General features: G+C 49.8%; 1 protein-coding gene and 1 long non-coding RNA gene across 5 annotated transcripts in view; one reads left to right on the top strand and one right to left on the bottom strand.

Annotated features, from left to right (window-relative positions):
• Positions 1-19,187, bottom strand: part of HIP1 (huntingtin interacting protein 1) — a 150,844-nt gene extending 131,657 nt beyond the window's left edge. For all 3 annotated transcript variants that reach the window (XM_045543102.1, XM_045543098.1, XM_045543099.1), the window contains exon 1: positions 18,998-19,187. In XM_045543102.1, coding sequence (XP_045399058.1) covers positions 18,998-19,117 — 120 coding nt within the window. In that variant the 5' untranslated portion in view covers positions 19,118-19,187. The remainder of the gene's footprint in view (positions 1-18,997) is intronic.
• Positions 5,603-10,650, top strand: LOC123632632. 2 transcript variants are annotated; one of them, XR_006733412.1, is made up of 3 exons: positions 5,603-5,666; positions 5,825-5,971; positions 10,607-10,650. It is a non-coding gene; the product is annotated as an uncharacterized LOC123632632 (long non-coding RNA). The 2 variants fall into 2 exon arrangements; XR_006733413.1 differs by having other exon boundaries at positions 5,633-5,679.
• Positions 19,188-20,117: the final 930 nt, after the last annotated feature.

The following is a 20,117-nucleotide window of genomic DNA, read 5'->3' as shown; positions in this document are numbered from 1 at the left end:
TCCCTTGTCACCTGCTGCTTATCAACCAGCACTTGAGAGAGAGTGATGTCATGAGGGGTGGGGGAGTCTCTCGCAGGGTGGGCTGCTCCACCCGGCCCCCTGCCAGCCCTGGGGTGAGGGGGCAGAGCAGCTCTCACCAACACCTCCCCTGTGCACAGCTCTCCTGGGCTTGGCAGGGAGGGAGGGCACACTCGCCTGGGTCACTTTCCAAGAAGGAAGTATTTTTAAATAGAGACAAGAAGGAATTATCTAGAAACGACTGCCCGGCAACAGAAATCTAAACCCCAAGCCCCACGCTGGTGACTGTCCTAGGATGAACACCTGGTAATTCCATAATTAAAACATTGCCAGCACACCACCGTTCCGCTTCCTGCAGCCCCACAGAGAACCTGGTGTAACTTCGCTCTTCTTTTAGGAAAAAAAAAAAAAAGTTATTTTCTTCCCCTTCTTCTCTGTTCAGACATAACATCATCAACATAGCTCTTTAAATATCTGTGCTGGAAGGTTATATTTAGCCACTATTTGGCCCTCAAAATGAGCCTGATTTCCTGTGGCAAAAAGTTCTCAGCAACTAGGAGAGAGGCCAGGAGAATTCTGAGGCACTGACAGACAGCTCTGAAGCTTGAGATGTTCAAACAGCGTTTTTAAAAAAAGGAGCTAACTGCTTTTTCTGGATAGGTGACTGGGACCCAAGACAGTGGGGGAAAAATAACAAGAGGGTGTGTTTGGGCTGAACATTTCCAAAGTCACCCTGGAGGACAGCGTGACATGGGCAGCTATTTGGGCCATAACCATAGCTGGTACCCAGACAGCCTCTTCCCCAGAGGCTGGAGGGGCATCTACACAGTCATTCACTTAGTCATCTCCTCACTCGTTCGCTCAGTCACTCATTTACTCACTCATGTTTTCACTCACTCACTCATTTACTCATTCATTCATTCATTCATTCATTTATTCACTCACTCCATTCATTCACTCACTCACTCATTTACTCATTCATTCATTCACTCATTTATTCACTCACTTCATTCACTCACTCACTCATTCACTCACTCCATTCATTCACTCACTCACTCATTCATTTACTCACTCATGCTTTCACTCATTCATTCACTCACTCATTTACTCATTCATTCATTCACTCACTCACTCATTCATTTACTCAACACATATCCTCAGTGGTCCCTGTGTGCAAAGCCCTGTGGCCTACAGGAGCTCCAGGTCCTAGGACAGACAAGACATACAAACCAGGGGACTAGAAGGCCATCCCTAGGGAGGGCCCTTGCAGGGGCACCAAGTGAGTGTCATGGGGAGCCTGGAGGGTGGTGGCACTTCCACTGGAGGTATCAGCGAAGGCTTCAGGAGGGAGGGGACACAACAGCCAGCACCGGCTACTGCTCCAGACCCTCTCTCATTCAACCCCCTCGACAAGCCCAGATGTCAGTACAAGATCCCGCATCACAGATGAGGAACTCTCCCCAGGCCTCCACAGGATACTGAGAACCAAACCTGAAGCTGGAACTAAGACAGTCTGACTGCAAAGTCTTAATGCTCTCCTGTGCCAGGCCCACTGCCACCGGTGGGGGCCGCCACTGCGTATACAGTTTCTACTCCATTTCTGCCTCCAAGACCTACAACATGTTGGAGCAGCTCCTCTTTGGAGTGGGTACTGGACCTTCTCTGTCCTCTGCTACAGCCTGGACTACCCTCCCCTGCGTCCTCAGCAACCGTCCTGTGCTGTCCCTCTGCGTGCGTGGGTCTCTGGAGTCCCCAGGGATGAAAGGCCCCACGGGGGCAAGGGAATGCACATTCACTCAGTCCTGACTAAGGGTTTGCCAAGAGACACGCCGTTCTTTCTTTTTTTTTTTCTTTTAACATTTTAGTTTGAGATAATTTTAGACCTTCAGAAGAGTTGCAAAAATAGTGCAGAGTTCCCGTACGCCCTTTGCCCAGCTTCCCCTTATATTAACTAACATCTTATATAACCGCAGAAGAGTCATCAAACTAAGAAACTCCCTGGGATACTATACTATTAGCTAGATTAAAGAGTTAATTTGGATTTCATCAGTGTTCCCACTACTGTTCTCCTTCTGTTCCAGGATCCAATCTGGGGTCCCACGCTGCATAACTGTCATGTCTCCTTGTTCTCCTCCCATCTGTGACAGTGTCTTAGCCTTTCTGGGTCTTTTGTGACCCTGATACTTTTGCAGAGTACCGGTTAGGTACTTCATAGAACATCCCTCAATATGGGCTTGTCTGATGCTTTCTCATGATAAAATTAAGATTATGCACTTTGGGCAAGAGAGCCACAGGGCGAGGTGCCTAGATCCGTATATCACACCAAGTGCCTTCTTGAGTGTCACTGGATCCTCAGGGCAACCCTCTGAGGCAAGTGTTGTTATCTCCACCATACAGATGGGAAAACTGAGGCAAAGAGGTTAAGGCATTTGCCCAAGGCTACAGTGGTGGGAAGTGGCCCAGACAGAATCTGAATGGAGTTTTGCCCTTGGATCTTTCTATTATATACCAAGCTGCTACTTCAATTCTTTCTAGTTCAAAGTAATTTCATCATGACCTTGACTGAACCCAGAAAGTTGGATTTAGACGGTCAATTGCTCTAATTATTCCTAGTCCTAAGAGTGTGATTTTAAAACCGATGAGTAATAAGGATAACAGCTAGCATTTATTGAGCACCTACTACTTGCCTGGCACGGTGCTTCATTTCATGGTATGTAATTATTCCAACACGACAATGGAGTAGATACCACAGGGGTACAATTCCTTATCCCAAACTCTTGGCCAAGCATGTTTGAGAATTTAGAATGTGGGGATCTGGGCGACACTCTACTCGGGTGCAGTAATGTTCTGCACAGAGCGTTTGAGTGGGCACACTAGGATGGGCACAGACTGAAGACTAAGTAGGATGCAGACAAGTGCAGGTCTGGTTCCAAGCTTTGAAAAAAACTTTTGGATTTTAGAGCTTCGGGGATTTCAGAATTGTAGATGAGAGATGGTGGACCTGTACTATTACGTAAAGTAATTTGCAGATGAGGAAACGGAAGCTTAGAGGGTCTCACGGCCAGTCTAGACTCAGACCTGCCGCAGATTCTGAGGCCCACAGCAGAACAGTGGCTGGGAACCTACCCCAGGCATTTAAGACCCTCTCCTGCTACTTGGTTTTTATTTTCCATTTCCCGTGACAAAAGACATAATAAATATATTAAACTGGCACACATAATAAATGGACATAAATAAATTTTCACAACTTCCTGGCTCTGAGATGCCTTTGCAACAAGGGACGAAGGAGATGACCACGCCCTCACCGTCACCCCTATGATACGGTTACCGTCTTTCTAGGCATTAGAGGATATTTTTTCTCCTCCCAGAGAAACACCATTAACGCCATCAGATCAGTCCAGCCCAGCCCCAAGTTCTGCCTCTAACCTACCTCTGTGGCACAGGACACCCTCAACAGCTCAGACTTCCCTTCATACTATGCCATAGCTAAATCATCTATGAACTGATTCAAACTCCTGGTGGCCTTATAAACACGTTTCGTCTGCTCTGCCTTTTGGGTTAGATGTGTCTTACTCCTCACCGTGGGAGGTGAAGCATCCTTTCATTTTCCCTATAATTATACTTTCCAGTTTGCAGATCCGGGTGGAAAGTTCCAGAGAGCAACAATCACTACTGATCTATGTCTTCGTCACAATTCCTGACTTCTTGCAAAGCCCCTCCCTGCCCATTTGCATTTTCACATGACCCTGGGATGATGAAATTGATGGCGCATCTATTGTATTCAGTGGTGATTTACACATTGGAGGGACAGTTGTGGGTCAATTAGTGACAAATACACACAAACCCAAGCAAACAATCAAAGACAATTAATGACTCCTGGAATAACAAAAATTTGTGCAGGAAAGGAAAAGATATCAAATTATACCAGGAACTCAGCTGCCTCTAGCATTTACAGGGTCATGATAAAGTTGACACTGAATATAGAGTTCAGAATCTCTGGGGGGACAGGGAGGGAAAGTATTTCTCATGGGAAGTAGGGGGACATGCGTGGAAATGAACACCTGACGTTTATCCTCCACGATGGCAGGTTCATAATAGCGGCTACAACTAGGGCAGTTAAAAGAATGAGCTGGTTGCTTCTGAGAAGCAGGAAATGGTTGGAGAAAGGGAAAGAGTGAGGTCGGGAGACTGTTATTTTTTGGTAACAAGCCTGTGTAACTATCTGACTCTTGTAACTACATACGTGTATAACTTTAATGAAAATAAAATACAAAACAGAAAATCAGGATCACACAACAGGTCACAGGTAGAGCCACAGCTTAAACCCCAGTCTTCCGACTTGGAGCCAATGATCTTCCCAGCCCACCGGCACGCTTGCCTTTGTCTTTCCAGACCAGACAATCCTCTCGGCATCCCTCCCTCATGTTAGCTCTTAGCTCTGAGCAGACTTTGTGTCGCAATGTCTTTCCTGAGGCTGCAGAACCAGAAATGCAGATTCCTCCAAGCATGCAGTTCTCCAAGGCCCTGTACAAAGGTGAGCCAGTGTGTTCAGGTCCCGGTCCAGGTAAACACCTCCTGAGATTTCCCAGCAATTCTTCCTGTGCTTCCGCTCACGTGCAAACTCAGGGACTTCTCCGTGCAGGTCCTCGCCGAGATATACCTCAACTCAGCGAGCAAATAAACTAGGAAACTGGGACCTATTCATTTACTTATCCAACATCTGTGCACCCACTCTATGCCAAAGAGCACTCCAGCCTCCCAAACTTAGATGTTATTGAGCACTGGTAAGAGAGTGGTAACCGCTTATATTTCTGAATGCGCACATGTAAGGCACTGTGCTGAGCACTTTTCACGCATTGTGTCATTTAATCTTTTCAACAGCTCTACAAGATAAGTATTCTTATTACTGTGGGTGTTCTTTCAATGGATCTCTACCTAACAGGATTAAATCAAAGACAACACTTAGATAACACCGAGAACTAGGGAGGAAAAGTCAATGCATGAAGCTGGTGGGAGACAACATGCAGAAGTGGGGACTCCAGGAAACCAAAGTGTTTATGCACTGGCTACAGGGTTCAAGTCGATTTTTAAAAATGTAAAGAAACATATCTGTGGCAACCAGTGTGCAATCACTTATTAAAGACTCCTTGATATCCCTTCTAACTCTAACATTCTCTAAGTCAAATAGGTTTAGTAGTTTGGGCCACAGGTGTATTGCAATGGCATCATATTCAGACACCCCATGTGGCCTCTTATTTAGTGTCAAAACGTTTTTCTGGAAAATTATTTTTGTTATATGCTACAAGCTAGGCCTATCGGGTGAACACTAGGAAGGTCAGGATCACAAGACACCCCCAAAGTTGTACAGTGTTCAACCAGTGCAACTGTACCTGGCAGCCCTAAGCAGAGGGTAGATGTGACTAAGTGCAAAAGGCTTCTTCACTGGGTGAGTTCTCTGAGTGAGCAACTTCGGGTGGCCAGATCTTCCGGGGGGTGGAGGTGGAGAAAGGCCCATATAACCAATGCTGAAGAAGTTACCCATGTGCAGCCAAGGTTGCCCAGGAGGGAGGGACTCATAGACAGAGGAGAGCCAAACAGAATTCCAAAGCTGAGGATCAGGACAGCAAAGCTGGTGTAACAAGGGCCAGGTGTGACTGAAAGGTAGTGGGTTCTGACGGGGCTGCTACCTTAGTGGTGTTACTGTCAGTGTAGCTGACTGGTTGCTGCTTCAGTAACTGTGCTTTCACAGAACCACCAACTTTCTAAGCCTTTGGGGCAATCTCACCTCACAGCCCTTGTTTCACAGACCCAGGCTGAAGACCTACCGAGGGTAGAACACAGCTTGGAGGAGCAAGACTTCCCAGTTCCTAATCCGGTATTGTGGGAGCTCCTGGCTGCCCTGCAGCTAAGCCCAGGAACACTGGAACATTCCAGACCACCACCGTGAGCCTGAGTAAGTATCTGGACACACCAGGCCCACCCTGGGGGAAGGTACTTACTTATTCCCCCTGCTTCCTGTCCGTAAGTCAGCTCTCTTTCCAGCAAAGATGCCACCGTAATCCTACACTTACCCTGGGATTTCCCACTCGCCTTTTTTAATAGACAGCACAGCACTTGATCAAAAAAAAAAATTTTTTTTTAAGGTTAAGTAAATTACATCCGTGATCCTCACACTTGGAACTGTACCAAAGAATTCCAGAGCCCAGCAGGAAAAAACGTTTTGAACAGGCTGCTGAATTGTTTTTCCAGGATAAAGGTTCTGTGAATGAGCGCCAAGTGTGGAAATGCAACGTCTGATCTGTGGCCACCACAAGCACCAATGAAATAACAAGTATTCCTTTAGGTCTGAAAGGCAGCCTGTTTGTGCAGGGAGGCAGGCGTCCCTTAGGGCTCTTGCCCTGCAGCATGAGTTACCTGCTCTCCTGTACTGGTTTTCTGTTGTAACAAATTAGCACAAACTCAGCAGCTTAAAATGACAGCCAAGTGTTATCTCACAGTTCTGTAGATTAGAAGGCCAAAGGGTCTCTCCCTGGGCTGAAATCAAGGTGTCAGCAAACTGTCTCCCGTACTGGAGGCCCTCTGGGAAGAATCTGCTTCCAAGATCATTCAGGTTGTTGGTAGAATCCAATTCCTTGCAGCTCTAGGCCCGAGGTCCCCGTGTCTTTGCTGGCCACCCTTAGCTCCCACAGGCCACCCTCCGGCCCTCCCACATCTCAGAGTCAGCAACAGTGCATAGAATCCTTCTCGGGCTTGGAATCTCTCTTGTGCTTGCAGTGGGAAAAGGTTCTTTACTTTTAAGGGCCTATGTGGTTAGGCTGGCCCCATCTGCATAATCAAGATACTCCCCCTATCTTAAGGTCCTTAATTACATCTACAAAGTCCTTTCTGCCATGTAACATATTAACAGACGCCAGCGTTAGGGAGTGGATATGTTGGGGGCAGGGCATTGTCCTGCCTACCACATCTCCTTTCACACGTCTAAGCCAATGAAGGGACGCCATGAGCCCCACTGTGCAATGTAAATCAGGAATATCTGCTCCCAGTCCCCTGGCTCTAGACACAAAAGCCTCCCTCTCTGTCCCTCCCACTGAATTCTCCACTCTTTCAATGCACTCACCTTTATGCTACTAGTGCTGCTAAAACTTCTATTTCAGTCCAATGTGAAACAGATGGAATATGTTCATGCAGCTATTGGGCACCTGCCTTGGAGTGGGCGCTGGGCCTATTCCGTTTTCTGTTATAGCAACAATCCAATGAAATCCGGTCCTTCACAGGCATCATTAGTTTATTCAACACCCATTTACCGAGATCCCATTGTGTGCCAAGCATTGTGCTGGGGGTGGGGTGGGGGAAGGCTAAGCTGTGGGGAAGCTCCCAGTCCAGTGTGGGACACAGACCCGGACAGACACATTGGTACGGCCTGACAAAAGCCACTGCTCCAGTACACAGAAACACAGCCAAATAAACCTGCCTGAAAGAGTAGGGGAAGTGGGAGATGTTCCCAAGAGGGTACATCTGAGGTGGGACTTAAGGATGAAGAAGAGGTTGGCAGGTGGACAAAATGGGACAGGTCTCTTAGGCAGAAAAAAAATAGTGCCACCTGGAAAACCACAGGGCAGGGAGCAGCGGGCTGTGTCAGCAGGGCCCTGAGGGCTTGGGGGGCAGGGATGCGGGGCAGGGGGGCACAGGGGGTCAGGTCTAGCGAGGTGGGGCTCTGTGCCAGGCCAGAGAGCTTGGGTTTCGGCTTAGAGTAATGCAGAACAAACAGAGGTTTTTAAAACGCAGGGTGATACAAGCAGTTGACCCTTTTAAAAGAGAGAACTCTGACAGCTAGGAAGAGAGTGACTTCATGAGGGTACGGCCTGGAGGGCAGGAGGGCCAGGCAATGAGTAGTTCACCCCGAGGCAGAGGCAGTGGGGGTGGAGGAGCGATGTGGAGTGCGAGGACACAGAAACACAAGCACTCAGGGGCCAGCTGTAGGGGTGCAGAATAGGGGGTGTCAAAGACGACTGGGAGAATTTCTGCGTGAATAACCAGAGATGGTTTATAAACTGAGACTTCCCAAAACTGAGAACAAAGGAGAAGGAGACAGAGCTCAGGCAGCAACGGGCATAGACAGCACAGGGATGTCTCACCCTGAATCAAGGCTCTCAAGGGAAACAGGAGAGCTCCAGGTCACCTCCAAGCAGGAGTCAGGGAGCTGACATCCAATAGGAGTCCCCTGAGAACACCCATAGTTACGTTGGAGAGCTGGCCTCTTAAGACGGGGCCTTCCTTGGTGGCTCTAATTGTGTGGCTTCACTTCCAGATGCCGGGTCCGCTCATCAGGGTTCACGGTTCAGAACTGGAACCAAAAATGGCTGATGTTCATTCAGTTCTTTATTCAAAATATTTTATCCTTCATTCCACAAACCCTAAGTGTTGCTTAGGGCCAGACACTGAGATAGGAAACTGAAGTTGCAAAGATGAATAAGGCACTCAACATACATTTTTTTGAATGCCTACCATGTGCCAAGCCCAGAGAGGTGGCCAGCCCCTGGGTTGACCTGCTACTCCACAGGAAGTTTCCTGGGATCTGGCTCAGAGAAGGGACCATGTAGCTCATGCCTGTGTCTCTCATTCTGAGGAATTATGGGAAATGAGAGGGAAAAATACAGCATCTGTCAAGACATACTCAAGCAAAACCAAACAGAGAAGGCATGTGCTTTCAGCCCAATATGGGAGAAGAGACACGGTGTGTGAGACATAATAACTCACACACAGCTACCTCCAAGCCTAAGAACTGTCCATTGTGGGCTGGCCCCAGGGACCATGCAATCAACCAGAGACCTCAAAGAACCACAGCTGGAAGGTGGCATTTCTGCCACGTTCCCAGATGACATTCCCCAAGCTCCCAGATTCGCATGGCGGCTCATTATGGCTCCATCATTCACGGCTTGATCTAAATCTTTGGAATACAAAACACCAAGCCTGGGGTTACATGCCCCAGAAGTCCACCACCCAGGTCTTTGATTTTATTTAAAACATGCTTTCTTTTAAGCCTGGAGACACTCTTTCTTCTCTCATTCTCCTCTTTTGATAAGTTTTCACCACCTAATCAATTTTGTATTTAACAGACATCCTGAGCCTTAGCTGGGGTAAAGCCCTCTGCTGGGTGCTGGGGCAACATGCTAAAGGATGAGTGAGAAATTGGGGCCTGTCTGGCACTAAGGAAGGTAGACACAAGACACAAATGGATGGAAGCCACAACTTCAGCACACTGAAGGGCAATATGCCAAGTGTGGGGTAATGACAGGTCTCTACTTCCCCGCTACAAGTTACAGCAGTACTGGGAAGATGCTGCTTGCAGATGCACACTTCATAAATCAATAGTTCCCAGTTCTACCGCAGCACCAGGAATGCTTTCAAGGTGAGGCTGTATTTGAGAGAGACCTCAAGGAGGGTTAGACACCATCTCTTATTTCCTGGGAGGATTTTTTTTTTTTAGTTTATATTTTTAAATATAATATAAATACATAAAATTACACAAAACTTGGCAAAGCGCAGGGGCTCATGCCTGTAATCTTAGCACTCTAGGAGGCTGAGGTGGGAGGATCAGCTAAGGCCAGGTGTTCGAGACCACCCTGGGCATCACGGCGAGACTCTGTCTCTAATAAAAATTAAAAAATAAAAAAAATTGTACAGCTTTATGAATTATCATAAATCACTACCCAGGCTAACAGACTGCTAAGCAGACCTCAGAAGCGTCCCTTGCACACCTTCCTAATCATTAACCTCCCCCTGCACCCAACGATAACTTTTACAGGACTTTTATGGTAATCACTTCCTTTTTTTCTTTACAAATTTACCATCTAAGTACTGCTAAATAATGGCATTGTTTCACCTGTTTTTTGAACCTAATACAAACGGAAGCATATAGAAAGTGTACTTTTGTGTCTGCCTTTTCTTCACTGTGAACACTGTAAGATTCATCCATGTTGTTGAATGTAACTAGAGTTTAGTCATCTTCACAGGTGTGTAGTATTCCAATGAAAGACTGTATCACAATTTATATAACCATCTTCTGCTGATGGACTCTTGGGTTGTTTCCAGGTTGCGACTATTATAAAACATGATTATAAATATTCTTCTAGATGTCTTTTGGTACATGTACGTGCATTTCTGTTGGGTATATAACTAGCAGTGGAATTGCTGAGTTATTGAGTATGCATATCTGTAATTTTAGGATAATACCAGATGACTGTTTTCCAGTGTTTTCAGTTCCACCTGCAGTACCTAAGCATTTTCATTGCTCCACATCTTGGCCAATGCTTAGAACTGTCAGGGTTTTTTTTTGTTTGTGTTTTTTTTTTCCTTAATTTCAGCTATCCTGAAATGTTGGTAGTATGCTGGCCATGTAGCAATATCTCATTGTAATTTGTTTTTTTGTTTGTTTTGTTTTTTTAAGGCTGGCGTGCAGTGGCGTGATCATAGGTCACTACAGCCTCAGAATCTTGGGCTCAAGTGATCCTTCCACCTTAGCCTCCCAGGTAGCTGGGACTACAGGTGCACATGACTGAGCCTAGCTAATTTTTTTCATTTTTTGTAGATACAGCATCTAACAATGTTGCCCAAGCTGGTCTCAAACTCTTGGCCTCAAGCGATCCTCCTGTCTCACCCTCCTGAGTAGCTGGGACTACAGGTATGAGCCACCATGCCTGGCTTCACTATAATGTTAATTTGCACTTTTCTGATTACTAATGAAGTTGCACACCCTTTCATAGGTTTATTGGCAATTTGTTTATCCTCTTCCATGAAGTACTTCCTGCTTATTTTTCTATTGGGTTGTCTTTTTGTTTAAAGTTTTTTTTTTTTCTCTTAAGTTTTGTATATATTCTGCATATAGGTCCTTTGAGGGTTATGTGTGTTGCAAAAATTTTCTTCTGGGAGGAATTTTCAACGTTCCAATAAGTCAACTAGAAAAGACTCAGGGTACCTTTTCTAAGTTACCAGCCCCAGACCAGGCTTCAGATTGAAAGGGAGATATAGAAAGAAAGTATAGAATTTGGGACAGACATGCCAGGTTCAAACCTCAGTTCTGCCACTTCCTGAGTGCTCTCGGGCGAGTCACTTAATCTCTCTGAGCCTCAGTGTCCACATATGAAAACTGACCACAATCACCTATTGTACAGTTGTTCAGTGGCTTAAAAGAGGTCATGTGTGAACAAGTTTTTAAGCTACAACCAGTGTGAGCTGTTGTTAAACAGAAGCCCTAGCCACACTGGCTTCCTGAACAGTGCAGACAGGCTTCCTCTGCTGCCTCACACAGTATTAGCAGAGGCAGCATCAGCAACCTTTCCCAGCCAAGAAAATATGCAATTTTCTCTTCCTCTGTCTCAGCCAGTGGACACCTTAAATCCCAGCCCCTCTCCCCTCACAAGTGTCAGACTATCCTGCCTGCAAGCTGGGAAGAGGGCTCCTCCCTGCCTGCCCAGGCAGGAAAACAGGAAGCAGCCTCCACCCTGTCGGGAGGTGGGGCTGACAAGTTCCCTTTCCCAGGTGGGCATCTCTCCAGGCCATCAGCCCTCCTAGATACAGCAGAGGGCTGGCTGCCGGCCCACCGCAGCACCGCCACACCCAGATCTCCTGCACACTTGGTCCTGGCAGTGGAGTGAATGAGCCAAGGGACGGTGAGGACAAACAATCTCATCAGTGCTTTGCAGACGTGCCAGACAGGGACCCTCTTCAGCACCCAAGCAGGCCAGGGAATCTGCTCTTCTGAGCCACAGGGACACTCCCCATCCCTTCCTAAGTGCACCCCCAGCTTTTCAAGAGCCTTTCGACCCTGGTACCTGGTCCCCATTCCATATACAGGAGCCCTGGAAACTCTTTTCAAGAGAGCAGTTGGGAGCTCAGTAGAAACGTGTGTCCTTATTTCACAGCGTGAAAGCCGGCTTGCAGAAATTTTATAAGCTAAAATATTTGAGAGTTGGAAGGACCCTCCAAAATCTTTTCCAACTTCATTTTAAAACAAGAAATTATGTAGCAGAGCCAGATTTTCTCAGTCTCCGGGGAGTGCTCTCATGTTACTTTGCACTCACCCTAACACCCCTTATCCCCTGCAGAAAACTTCAGCACCTGCACACAGGCCACTGCCAGTCAGCCACATCCAGATGCCTGAGGCACGAGGCCAGTCCCTCTCCCTTTCTGGTGATATCTACTAGCTCAGAAAGGTCCCACCTTAATCAGAAAGCAGCCCTGGGAAGGCCAAGACCATGTTTTAGGAATGTTTATAAAGTGTTCTCAACTTTGTGGAAACTCAAATAGTCAACCTTGAGCCCTAATTCTGTTCCTCGGCCCTAGAGGCTCTAGTGGGTTCTACAGCCTAACTCTCAGGGAGTGGGACGGGGGCTTCCATGGCATTGTGGGTGCACGGGCCTGGCACACAAGGCAGGACATAGTAAGAGTTACTCATTGAAGGCTGGGTGCGGTGGCTCATGCCTGTAATCCTAGCACTCTGGGAGGATGAGGTGGGAGGACTGCTGGAGGCCAGGAGTTTTGAGGTTGCAGTGAGCTATGATGACACCACTGCACTCTAGCTGGGGTGACAGAGCAAGACTTTGTCTCAAAAAAAAAAACTTACTCATTGGAGAAATGAAAGGAGACCGAGGGAGAATCTCTAAAATATGTAAAGGAAAAGTGTTCTGCAAGTAGGGACCTGCCCGAAGCACCCAGATCCTCCAACTGTTTTATGTTCATACATTCGGCAAACAGGCACTGGTGCCTGCCTCATGCAAGGGTCTACACTGGGCACTGAGACCCAGATCCTGCCTCTGAGAGGTTACAGTCGGGAAGGGAAGCCAAGATGTGGGCTTGGATGAAGGTGAGAACACATGGTGGCTAAGGGCCCTGGCTCACTTGAATACATGCGCTGGCTGCAGCCAGACTGCAGGGGCTGTCTGGTGGAGGGATGTAGGGTAAGGTAAGGCTGGAAGAGGACAGGGACCAGGGCCCCTGATGGTGCCACATCATGCAGGGTCTCGGGGGAGCCAGCAAAGGTTCTTGAAAAAAGGGAGTCACAGAAATAGTGCTGGACTTCAGGGACCCTCTGTCTGGCACAGGCTGCTTAGGGGGCAGGGCGGATGAGAGGCCAACAGTCCAGGCAGGAGGTAATAAGGGCAAGGGCAGTGAGAAGCAAAGGACAGACAAGAGAAACCTCCTAGAGGGGAGTCAACAGAATGTGGCCGTCAGGGAAGAAGGGAAGGAGGACTCAGAACTAACACCAGAGAGAAGGGGGGCTACGCCCAGGGCCTCCAGTCGTGGAGGTGTCTGATGGGAAGTGGTCACGCAGGCTGGGAAGTCAGGAGGGTGAGGCGGGGAGGTGAGAACAGAAACCGTCAGACGGAGGTGAGGGCAGAGGAAGTGGACAGGAGATGAAAGAGAAGTGGGGTGAGGACAGCACCGTGGGAACTCCCAGCATCTGGGGGAGGAAAGAGGAAGACAGCAGGAGGGCACCGGGCAGTGACAAGGGACAGACAGCAACCTGTCTGGAAAGCCAGGCTCAGGGTCTGGTCCTCTGGATTTCAGTCCCTGCTCTGTCACTCACCTACTTCAGATCCGTTAGCTCCTCTGTGACATGGGGACTGTAATTCATCAGTTTGTTGCGAGGGTGGGAAAGGCTGCTTGTGCGAGGCCTTTCCTGCCGGCACAGAGCAAGTGGGCAGTAATGTTGGCCACCGTCAGGGCCAGCAGTGGGAGGAAACCCAGAAGAGTGAAAACCAGGGACCCAGAGAAAGCTCTTGGCCTCCTTCCTACGTTTTCAATGCCCACTAAGGGAGCGAGGAGGGCACAGGAGGGCATAGAACATTTTATATAAGAAGCCATCGCTGATCATGAAGTAAATGGGGAAATGGGGTGCACTTACAGCTCTCCCTGCAAGAAGGCACCTGCTCATACCTCAGATAATGTGTGCACTTTGGACACCTGGTCAGTGGGCAGTAGGGGAAGGAGTGCCAGGTATGAGGCTCAGGGCACCACCTAGCCTGGTCCTGAGCATTTGCATTTACAAAGAACAAACCTAAGATACAGATTCTTCTCACCTGTAGGAAGCAGGCCCTGGGCCATCTTGTTTTTTTGGGTATAACCTGAGCTACCCCAGAGCCCACAGGGTGCCAAGACCCCACAGAGTCTTTGCACAGTAGGGCCCAGGAAAACAGTATGTTTAAAAAGAGCTCTGCAGATAATTCTAACACGCAGCCAAGGTTGAGAATTACTGATCCTTCTACTTTAACCCTAAGATTTTTTTTTTTTTTTGACATAGAGTCTTGCTCTGCTGCCCCAGCTAGAGTGCAGTGGTGCCATCATAGTTCACTACAACCTCAAATGCCTGGGCTCCGGTGATCCTCCTGCCACAGCCTCCCAAGTAGCTGGGACTACAGGTGCTTGCCATCATTCCCGGCTAATTTTTCTATTTTTTGTAGAGCCAGGGTCATGCTCTTGCTCAGGCTGGTCTCAAACTCTTGGTCTCAAGCGATCCTCCTGCCTCAGCTTCCCAAGTGCTAGGATTACAGGTGTTAACCACCACACCCAGCCTAACCCTAAAATTTTCCAGCTGGTGAATCGAAGGCTGAGCATCTGCTGAAGTGTATGAGCAAGATGGTAGAAATACCCCAACTTAAACACGGAGAAAGGGACTTTGGATCTGATTTTGAAGTCCTAGCTTCTTTGTTTACTTGCTGTGTGACCTTGCTGTGTCACTCAGCCTTTCTGAGCCAGAGCTATTAAATGGGATATAAATCTCCTAGCATATTCCTAGTACCCAGCAGGCCCTCACTAAATATTTGTTTCTGTCTCTTCCTCTCTAGAAACCAAGGCTCTTCCCAATGCACGATTTGTTAAGATCCTTTACTCTGCAGTGTGCTCCACCCAAAGAGACTGTGACTCTAAGAGTTTGGCTCCTCTTCTGAGAGTCTGTTCCTGCAGGCTCGTCCTTTCCTCTAATCCCAGAATTCACCTACTCCAGAGCTCAAACTTCAGCGTGCACAGACCATCCAGGCTCCGGCTAGCACAGGCTCTGATTCAGCAGGTCCAGGGCAGGGGCCTGCCATCCTACAGCTCGGTGCTGCCAGGCCTCTGACCACACAGAAGCAGCGAGGCTTGTCGGGGAGCCTCGCAGTGGCCAGTCCACTTCCCTGGTGATTCACGAGCTCCTCTGGGACTGGTCTCTTTATCTTACTCATCTCTGTGCCCCTCCACGGTATGTGCTCAGTAAACGGATGTTGCAAGAATAAACAAACCACAGAGAAAACCATTTTCTGGCTAACTAAAAACAGACAGGGTATTGTGCTTGTCTGTGATGGGCAGCCCTCCTGGTTCATTCCAGAATCGTCCTCTTGGCTGACGTGAGGACAGTGTGGTAGAATGGGCCTGGGACCTGGAACCTGGAGTCCTGGCTTTGAATCCTGAACTTTTCACTCACCAATGGGATGACCCTGGGCAAGTGACCAAGCTCCATGAGTCACGATGTCCTCATCCATAAAACGAAGATTATAATACCTAACCATCGTGCAGCCCCAGTGATGGCTAAAGACATGCTTTATAAACTGTAAAGTGCTCCAGATAAGGTAACATTAATACAACAGGTTTTTTGAGGGCAAGAAGTACTTTTATTTCTCTAAAGCCCGAAGGTTGCTTGCAATCCACTGGGTGGGGGACACATCAGGGGTCTGGCTGGAGATGGGGCTGCGGCAGTGGCTGTGCTCTCAGGGTCCCTGGCATCCACTCTGGCAGAGACAGTGGCTAGGTGAAGTGCAAGGACGGTGCCACAAGAGCTGAGGAGGCAAGGCTTCCTATAAGGAGTGAGGATACAAGGCTGGTTTCAGGGTACAGGTGCCGGGCACAGGAAGGCAGGCAAAGCAATCGGAATCCTCTGACAGGTGTGTGGGAAACAAGGTTAGGCCAGGAGGAAACCTGGGGCCATTACGAAAAACCATCAAGTAATGACAGGTGTCTCCCGTGGACCAGGGCAGAGCTGTCCACCCAGGCCAGGGCTTCCCTGCCGACATGAGTAATCTTCTACCCTCAACTATGGCCTGCTCAGCAAGACACAGTCCTGCGCTCAAGGAGCTCATAGTTTACTGAGGGCCACACAGAGAGAGATGATGACAGTACAAGGTAACGGGAGCTAGGAGAGGTTCACAAAGCCGGCTACAGGAGTTCAGAGGAGGGAGTGGCCAATTCTGCCCCTGTTGCAACCTCAGCCAATTAGTCTCCTCTGCACCCACCTGGATATTCTTTGTTACCGCCACCCCCCAGTACTGGAATGCCCCACCCCTTCCTGCACCCAGCAAGTGCTATTTTAATAACTCATGCTGAAAGGTGTGGTTCAGCCCTCCATGAGGGCTCCCCACCTTTTCCCACCCCTATAACCTGTACTTTATCCATGCACTCTTGGTAATTACCCTATTACCTGGTAACACTTCAGCCCCTCTAAGGAAAAGTTAATCACAGGCTGCACGACTGCTCACACTTCTGCTTTCTTATGTCTCGTCTCCCCAGTCAGATTATAACAGTCATCACTGAAATCGTGCTCTGTAGTTTGCAAAATGCCCTCATGCATATTATTTAATTTCATCCCCACCATAAACCTGTGAGGTAACCATTATCTTTATTTTACAATAAGGAAGAGGGGCTTAGACAACTTGCCTGAGGCCACACAGCCCATACACATACCAGCTGTAAAACTCCAACATCTTCTATCTCCAATGCCAGGGACATACCTGCTCAGTACTCGGAGGCAGCACAGGGCAGTGATTAAAGGTTGGGACCATTTCTAGCTGTGTGATCTCTGGCAAGTTACTTAACCTCTCTGTGCCTCAATTTCCTCAGAGTAAAATGTGGCTGATACCTACCTCATCAGTTCTTGTCTAGATTTAAAAAGGTAATATTCTGAGGACAATAAAGTACTTAGAATGGTGCCAAACATAATGTTACAATTATTATTACACCTTGGCTGAGTCTCATGATCTTAACTCACATTTTTCTTATAATTCATTTATATATTTCATAATACATTTGATAGGTAGTCATTAAACAAAATAATTTTTTGCAGATTGACTAATGCTGGGTTTGTTCTCTTTTCTTTCTTTACTCTCCTACTCCCCTAAAGACTTCCAACAAGAGAAAAATTCTCTTTTCCAACTCTACCTCCTCCCTCTCCTTCCCACTTGGTCAAATGTGGCCAATCACAAGTGTCCCACAGAATGTAAAACACCAGAAAACACTGACCTAGACTCTCGTTGGGCCGTTCGTGGATAACTAAGGGACATGCCAGCCATGGGTGGAAACTTTCACAAACCTAATTTCTATCACTATAATGGGTCAAAGTCTTAGGCATATTTCTCTGTTGCTCCAGTTTTTATTTATCTGAGACTCTAGAAGGAATGGGTTGTCATAAGATAACTCCTATTTATTTTTCTTTCATTAAAAAAAAGAATATGCACACTGTTTCATGAAGCAAGAAGTGTCATGTGACTAGGCAACTAGCAGAGGCAGAAACACCTAAGACCAACAGAAAACTTCCTTCTTTTCAGGGGTCCAGCCCATAAAGTTAGGGAGACAGAAGTGAATGGGCATCTCTCTCTTCCCTCCTGGGGTAGGATGACCCAGGGAGAGGAGATTCCCTGCTTCACACCATCCAAACACACCTGCCTGGGCCAGCGGTTTTCAGAGTAAGAAGAGAATGAAATCTTTTGGCGTGGAAAGTTTTCTTCTTTGCACGATTCCATATACAGAACCCTCAGTCAGATCCTACTAGCTTTTCTATCTAAAACCCAGAAGCCCCTTCCCTCAAAGTATACAGGGTTTGGGGGAAGAAACAGTGACACATACTTGCAGAACAAACACAGCAGGGGACCAGCCTCTGGCAGGAGAGGCCCAACAGGATCTTCAAAGGTTCCACTCTGAGAGCAAGAATGGAGAACAAATCTACCCATACAACTTTGGCACTGGGATTAAAAGAAGTGTTGTACTCTTTGAAATGGATTTTACATACAAATGAACTGATGAACACCATAAACATGTCAGCTTTATTCAGTCCAATCAATACACCGGGCATGAAAAACTCTGAGGTAAAAATGGATTGTGGCTTTTTGTTGATGACACTGAGGAATTTTGGCCCCAAGCCCTGGTCAGGCCGGACAAATAGGGCAGTCTGCCTATGAGCTGTCAGGCACATCTTGGTGGATGAAACCAAGACCCCAAGTCAGGGCTCTGGGCATCCCTGGGCAGCTCATTCTGACCAGCAGCTGGCGGTCAGCCCAAGCACCCCCATTCCTGCCCCTGACTAGCGCCCCATCGAGCCCCAGAGTCATTTTCCAAGCTCGGCCACACTTCGCATTTCCTACATTCCTCCTCTCCGCTCGGACCCCTTCGGCCCCGGCCTTAGAGTCGACAGCTGGGGCCGGCGAGAGCCAAGCAAGAGGCACCGAGGGGTGCTGGGGGGGGGCGGGGAGGAGGGGTCGCGAGCGCAACCAAGAAGTGATCCGGACGAGAAGAAAGGTCCCCCACCCTTCACATTCCCAGCCCAGTGCCCCCAATCTCCGCCCCGACACTTGCGTCTCCAGGTGGCACCCAGTGCGCTCCCCCTGCTTAGGGGCACCCCTTCCACTCGGCCCCCTTTTCGGTTCCCTCCCCTCGCCTTCTCTGTGCCCCCTGCCCGGTCCCCGCCCGCTCTGGCCCCTCTCGGCCGCGCGGCACGGATCCTGCCCGCTCCTCGGAGCCCGCCCCTGCCCCTCCTGCCCTTCTCCCCGGGACAGCTGGGATGGCCCGCGGTCCCCGACCTTCCCGGGATCACCTAGCTCTGCGCCCCAGATACCCCTGCTCATGGCCCCTCGTCCCGTCCTCTCCTGGGCCTGCAAGACCCCTACTCCCTTCAAAGTCCCTCCCGGACATCGCGTCTCTCAGGGTGCCCCAGCGATGCCCCGGGGTCCCCCGTCCTCACCTGAGTCCGCTCGAAGCTCTCGCGCTCCGCCGCCTCCAGCCCCGTGCCGACCCCGCGCCGGCTCAGCACCTTGGGCAGCGGGTTGGGCACCTGCTTCATGGAGCTGGCCATCCGGTCCATGTCGCCGCGCGGAGCCTAGTCAGGGACCCTCGCCAGCCCCGGGATCCCCACAGCGCGCCCGCCCCGCCCTACCCGCGGGGATCCGGCGCTAACGGGACGGCTCCCGCCTCCCACTGGCTGGGAGCGCTGCCAGTCTCCCCACGGCCCCGCCCCTCGCCAAGAGGCTTCCCCGCCCGCCCCCGCCCGCCCCCGCCCGCCCCCGCCCTCTCCTAAGCCCCTCAGTTAGCTCGGTGGGGCTGGTCTCTCGGGGAGGCGAGCCGCGCTGTGACTGGCCCGAAGGCCTGTCCGTCATCGTGGGCCCGCCGCCCGCGGCGGGGGCGGAGCGGGGGCGGGGCCTGGGCGGGCTGCCCCGACCTGCCCTCGCTCGCCCCGCCCCGACGCCCGGCGAGCCGTCTCCCCTCCCCCACCGGCCGTCCCCGCTCGCCCTGGCGCCGCCCCCGCCTTCTCGCTGCCTCCGGGGCTCGCGCCGCGCGGTCGCTGGCTGCGGGCGGCCGGCATGCGGGCGGGGGCGGCGCCCTCCCCCGGAGTCCCGGCCGGCCTGAGGTAGTCTGTTTACCCCTGTCGGTCGGGACCAGCCCGGCGGCCGGAGCCCGGGAGGCGCTGCCCCGAGGCCCCGCCGCCCAGGCAGGCTCGGCGCCCGGGCTGCTCCCTTCTGCTCCCCCCGCCCCGGGTCCTGTGGTGTCGCAGAGCCGAGGGCTCTGGGCTGGGCGGGACCCCTGGGACCTGCTTTCCGCGCCGCTGCCCGTCTGCGCCCGGCAGACGCTTCCGTTTCTCCGCGGCTCTGGCCGCGCTGCGGTCCTGCTCCCGCGTCGGCCGCGGTACCGACGGGCGGCGGGAGGTGGGATCTTGGCGGAGATGCTGAAGAAAGTTGCAAGTTTTCCGTGAAACTCCAGTTTAGGTGTTTTTTTAAAAAAAATTCTTTGAAACTAATGAATGGCACCTTTAAGCATTAAACAATTTGGTGATTCAAATGTATTTTTTTTTTAAATTAGAGCTTTTG

The sequence above is a fragment of the Lemur catta genome, chromosome 2 (assembly GCF_020740605.2).
Source record: "Lemur catta isolate mLemCat1 chromosome 2, mLemCat1.pri, whole genome shotgun sequence".
Lineage (NCBI taxonomy): Eukaryota > Metazoa > Chordata > Mammalia > Primates > Lemuridae > Lemur > Lemur catta.
Note: the sequence above shows the minus strand (reverse complement) of the source record. Positions and strands in the feature narration are given on the sequence as shown.